The sequence below is a fragment of the Acyrthosiphon pisum genome, unplaced genomic scaffold, assembly GCF_005508785.2.
Source record: "Acyrthosiphon pisum isolate AL4f unplaced genomic scaffold, pea_aphid_22Mar2018_4r6ur Scaffold_21039;HRSCAF=22862, whole genome shotgun sequence".
NCBI classification, from domain to species: Eukaryota; Metazoa; Arthropoda; class Insecta; order Hemiptera; family Aphididae; genus Acyrthosiphon; species Acyrthosiphon pisum.
This window is the reverse complement of record NW_021770462.1, coordinates 550-12,051: the sequence shown is the minus strand read 5'-3', so window position 1 is coordinate 12,051 and position 11,502 is coordinate 550. Positions and strand designations below refer to the sequence as shown.

At 26.6% G+C, this 11,502-nt stretch overlaps 1 protein-coding gene across 1 annotated transcript; it reads left to right on the top strand.

The window, feature by feature from the left end:
* Positions 1 to 805: 805 nt before the first annotated feature.
* Positions 806 to 11,179, top strand: LOC107883288. Its single transcript, XM_016802987.2, has 8 exons — positions 806 to 1,382; positions 5,843 to 6,038; positions 6,882 to 6,999; positions 8,682 to 8,770; positions 9,440 to 9,510; positions 9,621 to 9,723; positions 9,810 to 10,152; positions 10,955 to 11,179. Exons 1-8 carry the CDS (start codon positions 1,247 to 1,249, stop codon positions 11,060 to 11,062), a joined length of 1,164 nt encoding a protein of 387 aa, XP_016658476.1. The 5' UTR covers positions 806 to 1,246; the 3' UTR covers positions 11,063 to 11,179.
* The last annotated feature ends 323 nt before the right edge of the window (positions 11,180 to 11,502 follow it).

Sequence of the window (11,502 nt, the reverse complement as noted above, 5' to 3'; positions counted from 1 at the left end):
CCCCTGATATATTTTACAATAGCAATGAAAAATATTAAAAATACATATGCGCACATTTTTTTATAGGCATTTAAAGTTCGAATTATGACAAAATTTATCAAATTAAACATTAAATTATTATTTTGTAGTTAAAATGTATAAAATGTTAAACTTTTATAGCTAAGAGATTGAAAATCTAAAACAAGGTTTCACGTAAATAGGTCCCATTAACAGTTTTTTCTTTTTTTCTCGTACCTTTTCAGCGCCACCCTTCTTTCGTTTTTCACCACTGTCACATATAATTTAAATTACACAGTTCAATTGAATTTTAAAACTAAACACACGTCTGTAAGTACTGTAACTGATTTGGTAACTCGTTTGTGTAAAAAGTTCAAAATCAAAATAAATACAAATAATGATAAGATAAGGTTTTCAATGTTATCACGCAACTAACTGAACTCTACCATAGAGTATAAAATATAAATACTAAAATACCAATACCACAGATTTCTAAATAATACATTAGCATGAATTGGAGGGAAAATAGTATAAATAGTAAATACCAAAATTCCTACTATGAATTGCAATAGTTTAAGATATTAAAAATAATACCTTCGTAGGTATTTAATTTATTTTAATATATTTTATGCTTAATTTATAAAAATATAATTTTTTTTTGCAATAATATTATAAAAATTATACCGGCCCTACCAGCCCTTACAAGAACCGGCCCATCGGGAAGGTTCCCGATTTCCCGATACGCCAATCCGCCCTGATAATAATTCGGTGATAGTGACCTATCACGGACAATCGTTGGGTTGCATCGCACATGCGCACATCGATCGCTGGATTCTGAGACTCGTCGCTAACCGCTAGTGTTGGCAACAAGATTATACGCCGCTACATCGATAGTTTACGATCGAAGGCCTCCCCTCCGGTTTTTTAAATAAAATCATGTACAGGATTTTTTTTTTTCTAGTATTGAACCGACGACACCGCGGGGTCTGTTTTCGCATGCGCGGTAACTACCCGGGACCTGGGTATCGATTTCAATATTGCGCGGCCTGCGTACGGCGACGGGTCGGTGTGCGCCAGTGTACACTCGGCCGTACGGTGTACGCTTTGTCTCTGCGCTTCGTCCGTACGCGGGCACACGAGTAATATTCACACACAATATTCTTCATCCGCGAGACGTTGGCCACTGTCCACGACCTGTGGCCGAGCAGCAGGTTTCAGGGAGTCTTGCCGGTGCTGTGAAGGTCCACTGATGGCGTCTGGTAACAGTGGTGTTGCGCACGACACCGGAGAAGCGATGGATGTTCAACCGCAGCACGAAGAGAAACCGACATCGTCGTCAATGTCCATCAGCACCGCAGAGCCAATGGAAATTACCGACACAACAAGTGAGTGTTTTTTTTTACGTCATGCACCGTCTATGTAAACATGATATCTATCACCGTTACTCCCGGCCAGTCAGTGGTTTATTGTCAACACAATATCGTGCCAGACGCTTGAGTCATTCAGCTGTCTAGGTGGCTTCTCGGTGTAATACATCCGCTCTACGCCTACGGATGATGTTGCACAAGCATAGTTTTATAACTTGTTTGTGTTGTACACTCGTGCTTAAACAATTCATCGTACGACGTCTTAATATTCTATTCGTCATTGCTTATTACCTACCTATCTTACCTTATACAGTAATATGCACTTATACCTTTCGACCCTCGTAGAGGAATTCTTTTGTAAAAAGTATAATTTTTTCCCTGTCTGGTACAGAAGTGTAAAGTCTGTACCAGGCATAATATACCTAAATGTTACACATAATGTAGGCAGATACCTACTACTCGTGTGTCTTAAAAAAATTATTCCATTTGTTGTATTTACTGAGAACAATCCTGGCAGTGGAAGTCCCACTGTACCTACATTTTGTGAAATTATGTAAATATGTTATATTACATCATATTCCTTTTCAAGTACATACCTATAGTTGTTTAATACGGTTGTTTCGCTTTTATAGTCAACCGTTGTCAATTTTGTTGAGATATTGCTTGCTGAGAATTATCAATATAGAGCAAAATAGAGCTCTGATTTATATGTGTTTAAAATATTAAAAATAATAGGCTTCACTGATCCCGGGTTCACATGTATTCATATCATATGTATGAATATTTCAACTTAAATTTCCTTAGACTATAAGTATAGTTGATAGCCCCGGTATTCGGTAACATACTAATCAATAAGTTATTTAAACGTGTCTTTTCCAAACAGCATAGGTAATCTGTATGCCGACATTACCTAAATACAATTTTTTTGTCGAAATAAAATTTCTCATAACTCATTTTGAATTTAATCGTTTACTTACTTTTAGTATGCATTTAAGACCTATTTTTTAGAAAAATGTACTTACATTTAAATAATTTAATAATATTTTTATAAGTGTTAGCATACAAAAACTGGTAAGTGGATGTCGCTCTGCTGTACAGTAGGTTACAAGTGGGTCACCGTTATAGATGGAATTAAATTTGAATTCAATGATATAATATCATTGTAGGTATATGTTAAATGATTCAGAGTGGAGATGGTTTTTCAGTCTAAGATATTTTTGAGAATATTTCATACTATATTTATATTGTTACAGTAGTTACTAGATAATTTGAAAAACACCATAAATCGAACTAAACGCTGAGTCCCACGAGAAAACTTTTATAATTAGAAGAAAGTACATGTATTACGGTCCCCTTGATAATTAAAATTTTTTTCCATGAACCTCTATAATTAGAATTTCCTTAAACACGATTATATGTAAGTTCATATGTATGTACCTACATATAAAGATTATGTACAATCTACGTACTCTTTAAATTAATAACGAAAGTGGATAAATATTATCGTAGTTTATACTTAAACGTTATCGTACCTTACCTACCTAATCTAAACTTTAATCGTATTATTTATCGTATTATTATGTCAATTAATAATCGTAAAATATAATAATTTGTATGTATAATAAATAAATGTAATACATATATACATATCATTTTACAACTATCTTTAATTCAAATTAATTTGTTTTCCCTCGATTATTCGAACACTCGGTAATTTGGAAATCTCTATAAATTAAACATTTAAGTCAGTCCCCTGAAATTTGAATTATCGAGTGACTCCTGTGTTACTTGTTATGTAAGTTGAATTAATATTATAAAATTACAAAAAAATTACTAAAATTGTTATTCTTGGTCATTTAATATATAATTTTGTCCACATTTGAATATAAAATAACCATAAAATATAACTGTTTTTATATTTCTTAGATTTTTAGTTACAGAATAACCTAGATACTTATGTGGAACCGTGTTTTAAATTTTCAATCCTTAGCTATAAAAATTGTACATTTTATACATTTTTAACAACAAAATAATTTGTAAATTTTAGGTTTGATTAATGTTGTAAAAATTTGAACTTCAAACGCTCATAGAAATTTAATTTGACTTTCGGTTAGGGATTTTTTTTTTTTGGATAAAGGTAGACATTCGTATGAAGAATCTTGTGTTAAATTTTCAAATCTTAGATTAAAAAAGAACATTTTTTATGGACTTCTAACTCAAAATAATTTGCACATTTTCTTGATTTTTATGTATTTTTTCAAACTATATATTTTATGTATTTTTCTACCTGATAAACATATACTGCTGCAAATCTCACGGACACCGCCGGTCGAGCCGCCGGTTGGGATGGCTATACATTAAAATATAATATCATTTACTTACACTTAAAAAGGCATTGCTTCCACAGTGTGTTACATCCAAAAGAAGTTGAACAATCAGAAATTTTTTCCCGGTTAACGAAGAATGCTAAGATAAGTTTTGAACAACATACACCAAATATTAAATAACGAATTGAATAAATTTGTGTCATAAAGAGTTGGTACATTTAATGGGCAACGATGTGCATGGGATCAACTAGTTATATTAGGTATAAAGATGATTCAGAATACTACTAAAGTTAAAGTTATTATAAATTATAATACTAACCTAAATATATTATACCTAATGCAAAATTATTTTGTTTTCTTCTCTGGGCCTATTGACCAATACTAATTTCATAATGAATTAAAGTAGATTTTAACAATGGTCAATTGGTTTAAACTAGTATTTTTAAATTTATCATTTATAATCTTATACTGTTATAAATATATTATGATTTATAAACAATTTTGAATATATTTTTATTAGCTAAAATTCAAATATTTTTTGAACTATCTTTCTTTGATTAAAAATTACAACTTAGTACATTATTTCCTCTATTATTTCCGAGATTATTTCACATTTTTATAACATATAATGTATTATAAATTTATTACATATTTAGACAATAAGTTAAAAACAAATATTCATTAGTTCATAAAAATTACCTAATATTAATAAATAATAAAAGTACTTTAAAATTTAAAATTTACCTGCATAAAATGTATTAGGTACTTAAATAATTTTATAGTGTTAGAATGTATGTTATTGTTCATAACAAAACTTAAATATGTACTTTTTTCATGACTTTTTCTTTGTACGTTGAGTAGTTTTAAGTTATTGTGATATACAGTATTGAAACATTTTTAGTCAAATTTCATTACTTCAGACTTACTATTAGGTTCCTGAATTTTATAATATTCTGGCTTTCCGATAACCTCACAAGTTCTGGAAACAATGGCTTCCATTATTTTAAACTTAAATAATTAGATAATAAAAATCTCAAATTAAAATCTTAAAAAAATATATAGTTAAAAATCCTAGTTAAAAAAAAAAATAATCAACGTGTAATTTTGCATAGCACACACAGATTTCAGTGGATAAATAGTGTAGCACTGAAAGGGTTAAGTTCCTCACATTATTAATGTTGGAATGGAGGTCCAATTACAATACCAGTTGAAAGACTGCCACTGTTTTATACTTACGAGTAATTAGGCATTTATCTCGGCATTTATCTCGGCATTTATCTAGTATTTTTTTACTTCGTCTTTTACCATTTTATTTTGCACTAATAATAAGTGCAAGTTATAAATATTATATTATTGTTAAGGGTTTTCTGATGTATATTTAAAAAAATAAATTATGTTTTCAATAAAAGATATTGTGGAAAAATGTATTCTTTCTATTTTTTTTTTAATCTTTGCAATTCTAGAATTCTGCAATGAAATTACCATTTTATAAAGTGATTACCAATTATTTTTGTAATCAAATTTTAACTTACTATTTTAAAATTAGTTGAAAACTAATAATAATTATGAACTTAAATATTTGACACCTAAGAAAATTATTAATTATTAGAATAAGCTTTTTCGTTTCATACCTACTTGTTATTATTATTTAGTATTTGAATGATTAATATTCAATAATAAAATGTACAAATATCTATACCTGTAACAATGAATAATATAAATTATACAAATTAATACAAAATAATACAAAATAATATTATGATGTAAGTTCCTTGTATTATTTTTGTTTATTTATAAATAAATTAATTACGAAAAGTATATAAATAGTAGCATTAATAACTATATAACTGTATTATAAGAATAATGTATAGATATAATAACTATAATTTTAAATATACAATATTATACATATATACTATTAGTAATATGCCAACCACAGCACTCATATTCCACTAATATCAATGATTATGCTTAGTACTCTTGGACTGTATAATTAATATTAAAATAACCATAATTAATATTTGTATTAAAAAAATTTCAATGTTTCATGTTTTTGAAATATTTCACCATATAATTTCACATAAAATATCTCATATTTCAAACACTAATAATATATTAATTATATGTATTATAAACTTGTTATTATTGTAGTTGATTCAGATGTCAATGAAAAAACTAAAAATACACCAACAACTTTGGACAGATTTCCTAAGTATGTGGATTGTTATGAAACATTGGTGGAACTGGCTTATTTTAAATGGATAACTGGTTTTCGGTTGGAATGCCGTAAGATTTCACGTTTTGTTAAGACAGAACTTTTTTTTGGGTTATTCTATTTGTTTTGTAAGTAAGTACTTAAATTATTTTATTAAACTTAGGTACTTAAGAGGGACGCTACCTATGTATTTATTGTCTGTCTTACACACGTACAAAATGGCAAATTTAAAATTTTTGTTTACTAGTTACAATATTGAGCTGTTAGTTTTGATATTAGAGTGAGAATGCTTTTATTTAATATTTTAATGTTCAAGCGAGATATTATCATTTTTAATTAGGATATTTCACATGCCCTTATCTTGCTTAAAAATAATTTTTAAAAATTAAAATTAAAATATCAAAAAAATCGCCGACACTTAAGTACATTTAAGATCTTATCTTAAGGCTTAAAGTTTGATGGTAGGTCAATTCACTCTAATATTACAACTAACAGCACACTATTGAAACAAGTGAATGAAAATTTGTCATGTTGTATGTTAGTAGACGGAGACAATAAATACATGGGTAGCGTCCTCTTAATTAGAAATTAAGTATATAGCTGCATGCTCTATTTTAAGTAAAAAGAGTTTTTCAAAAGTTGAATGTAGTACTTAACATTTTACCAAATTATTAAATAGGTATAATAATTCATCTAAAATAATAACACAACTTATTTTGGTTATTTTTAAATTTTTCGGGCTATCGAGGGTTTTATCAGTTTTAATTCAATTATTTTATGTAATTAATTTTTAAATTAAGTTATACTTTAAAACAGAATATTTGTTTTTCATAAACCTAAATTTTTTGCTGAATTATTTGCATAAATGTATATTTATTCTGATCAACCTTCCTTGTAGTAAATTGTTTATCTATCAAAATAGGTTGGAGTAACTATACCTAGATTTATGTACAATAATGCTTTATATGTTTACAGGATTATACCACAAGATGTTAGGGGATGCAGAAATAAAATTAATAAATCATCTCTTGTGAAATCTTATCTAGAACAATCTATGTTGTTTTTTCGAGGATACTATAAAACCATAAAAAAAGTAAATAAACATATTTTTTCACTAATAACAATAAATTTATCATTTTTATAATTTAAAATTATGTAAGCAGGGCCATTTAATAATTATTTGAAAGTATGATTAATTTATCTTTAATTTGATATTGTTAAGACTTAATACAGTGTAATGCAAATACATTTAGTTTGTAGCCCAACATTTTAAAAAAACTTATTATTTTGTATAGGTAGCAAAAAAAAATATCTATTTTTATATCTATTTCCTTTCTAAAATTCTTATGTGAAGAAATTAGTATCAACCATTTCAAATTTATTTTGATTAAATGCTATTCTGTTTCATACTCGTGTATGTAGTCTCTGTCGTACAGCACAGCAAATGTACAATCAGCTGAACCAATTATATGTTGCTACTTAAATATTAAAGTGCATTTATCTATTAACAAACTTAAAAATAAGAATATAATACATGTTTTTCTATGATATTTAATTTTTAAACAAGTTATGAGTACTTATATTACTTATATTACAGTAGTATAAAAATTCTCATTACTTAAAATAAAAATATAATAAAAATACACAGATTATATTCTTATACTTAAGTAAGGTATGAGTCATTACCAACATATATTTATCATGTTTGGTCTATAAGACCTGAGCCCCGTGGTAGAAAGATTGCTAGATTAGTGAGAGTATCACTGAATCGTTGCCTAGGTGTACTATATAGAGGTTCTTTCCATACACCCATGTTTTAGTGTTTTACCTGTTGACTTTTTGACTTTTTGACTAATTGATATTATGTTAGTTAATATGTAATGATGTTTATATATTTAATTACAAGTAAAATGATCCGTCACCCTGACTCGATAAAAAAAAAAAACCAACATAAACACAGATGATGATCTTAGCTTAAGTTTGATAATAGTTCATTCATCCCTCTAATATTAGAGCTAACAACACAATCCAAATTAGCTATAGTGCTGCATGTTTATAAGCAGGGTTCGTAAGTTCATGCATTTGCAAATCTTGCTAAGTTGTATTTAATGCTAGATGACATAGAAATCCATTTCAAGGTACCACAATTAAATATGTGAAGTCTTATTTTGTATGTTTTTGCATATTTAGAGGTTTTTGCCCATTTGGAATATTTATGCATATTTCTATTTTATCAGGAATATTATACATGATTTTGATATTCCTATTCATATTATTATATAAATATGCATTTTTTCATGGAAATACTATCCAAGAAATAACATTTGACAAAAAAAAAATGCGATCGCTTATCGAAAATTTTCAGATTCAAAATCAATTACTGACAAAGATGCAAATTATACACAGTTCATGAAGGCTCAAGTATAGTATTTGAATCTATTTTTTAATTGTGAAATAAAAAAATAAAAAATAACTATAAAAAAATTAATGGATGATTCCTGTTATTTAAAAAATTGTTTATGATATTTTTAAGTAAGCATTTTTTAAGTGCATAATTTTAAAAAAATAATGAAAATAAATGCATATTTTTTAAACTTTTTAAGGCATATTTCAATGCATATTTTGTCCATTTTCAGTGCATAAATGCATGCTTATTTAGGCATTTTATAGGACATGAACTTTAGAGCCCTATTTATAAGACGATGACATCACAGTGGTTTCGAAATCTCTAAAAACTCTTTTTATTTGTATTTATATATTATTATTTATTTGCAGGATAAAGGGGATACTTTGGATGTTATATATTATGACGGAATGAGTTCAATGGTGGCCTATTACATAGATTTGGATTTAATGTCAAATCAGTAAGTTCTATTGCTTAACTATCTTTTTAATTTTAAGACCAAAAATGATATGTTAAATGTGTTAAATGAAACGGTATGTTGTACCGTTTTATATAAATATTATGATTGCTTGGTGGATAAGAAAAAAATAATTATTATAAACGACCTCCAGTCTAAATATATTTTAATTTGATTTTCTAATTATATAATATATGATCAGATCTATAATTATTTACTAAATCGCGCAAAATAAACACATAAAACATAAAAATTGTTTATCAAGTATTGAAATAGTAAATACCTACTACCAATGATAAGATAATCAATTGTTTCAAACATTTTTAATTCATGATACAAGTATTATAATATGTTAATGATCTCCATTATACTTGTCTCTTATGCTTTATGCAGGTAATACTATCAAGTATTTCAATTATCTTTGTCAACTAGTTGGTAAATAATAATACATAAAATACCTAATAGATGATTTTAAAAAAGTATCAATCACCTTAAATATTTATTGTGATTGGTAAAAGTATATCTAATAACCCTTATGGTATTGTTGTATTGATATAAAAAATCTTACAAAATTCCTTTTACTTACATAAAATGTAATAATTATATTCTTGAATTAAATTTATGTGATTTATATTTATCATATTATTAAAAATTGTTAATTATCTGTTGTAGACGTTTTAAAGAAAACCCATCTCACATAAAAATTTCAAGTAAAATAAATACAATGTTATTTGGTTTTTTAGGTAAGGTATAAAATAAAATATTATCTTATTAATATTCTAATTCATAAATCAGTTTAAAATATATTACCTATGCATAATTTAAATTTATTTATTTATTTTAATATGTTTAGATCAGAAAATTGAATACATATTTGATTCGGTATTTCAATTATTTTATTTATTTAATGTTAAATGTATGCCTAATGTAGAATCAATAATGCTTCCAGTTTGTAGGTTAGTATTTTATTTTTATCATTATTTTCAATCAGTACTAATTTATAACAATTTTTTTAATGACTTAATAAACGTGGTATTTACAGAAAGTTACTATCTAATCATCCAATGCCCAGAAAAATAAATTTTCTAACTTACATGAGATACATTTTATGTTTTAAATTGTGGAAAAGATTAATTAACAACTCATCGAGTATGGGCGAGTCTGTTAAAAGAAACAAACTGGAGATTTTAACAAAATATTTAGAACAATTGAATGTTCCAAATGATTTTATGAGTCAATATGAGAAATATAATTGGCCTAACTGGCCTACCTTCCCTAAATCAATAATGTATTCAAATAAAAAGCAACATTCATCACAGATAGATTTAAAAAAAATTAGTCTTTTTTTATATGATGAAAATTTTCCAATCAAGAAGTGCTACAAGGTAAATTTGATTTAAATTATATACACTTATTAGAAAAATAGTATCTAACTAAATACTATACAATCGAGTCTCGATACCTCAAATCTCAAGGAGGATAAAAATTAAATACAACTTGGGTAATTTTTGAGTTAGGTGTATACCTACCTCAAACACAACTTATACTTCAAGGGGTAAGAAATTTGAGTTATTGAGACTCAGCTGTATAAACTTATTTAATATGATATACTCATTCAGTACAGCTATTTAATGTTTGTGTGTTACATTAAATTAATCATATACTGTATATGCTTCATAATATCTCTATCTATGTATACTAAACACTAAATAAAAATTATTATTATTATTCATTAGTTAATTACATTTTAAATTAATTCATTTATATGGTATACCTAAATGTAAACAGTTATTTCAACATACTGTTTTCCTTTAATATTTTTAATTGTACGTACAGAAACATTGTTTTTGGTGATATTTAATTGTTAATTTAAATGGTACAAATCACAATATTGCTGGATAAGTTAAATTGGTAACTAAAAACAAAGGTAGATTTAAAGTCTAATAATTTAACTGTTTATAATTTATAACTATATATTTGAGTATTAGGACACTAATATGAAGTAAATTATGTAACCGATAATATTAACATACCTTTTTTAGCAAATTATTATTATACCAAACCTAACCTAGTATGATTTTTTTATGGTTAGGTCATCATTTTTCCGTTTTTATGTAGTACAAGTATCAACTATTCAATAAAAATAGACAAAAACAAAAATGATTTAATAATATTTATTGCTTTTAGGATATATTGAATGCTGCTCCAGAAAAAGATATTCAAATGAAACCAATTTTAGAACAGTGTACTATCTTACGACCAGATTTATTTGCGATTTCGAAAAAGAACTTTTGAAAATTGGGTAAGAAATTATTTTTTTATTATAGCTTTTATAATGTTGCTTAAATCAGAGGTCTCCAACCTTTTTCTATGGTGGGCCAAATTTGAGATACACTTTGGCATTGCGGTCCAACACTGAGAGGAATAGAGAGTTTATGAAATTGAATAATAGATAAAAATAGATATGATTTATTTAAAAAATTATATAATTTTTTATTTTATTTTATAACGAGTTTTTCTATTTTTAGTTAATGTTATAAATTAAAAACAATGAAAACTAAATAAAAATAATATATTAAAATATTATTTTCAAAACATTAATTAGCTTGGCGGACCAGTGCAAAAACCTTGGCCGTAGTTTGGAGACCCCTGTGTATTCGCTTAGTATGTGACCTACCAAGAGGATTATTTATATTATGTATGGGCAATGTATGGGTACCAATCTATTAATAGGT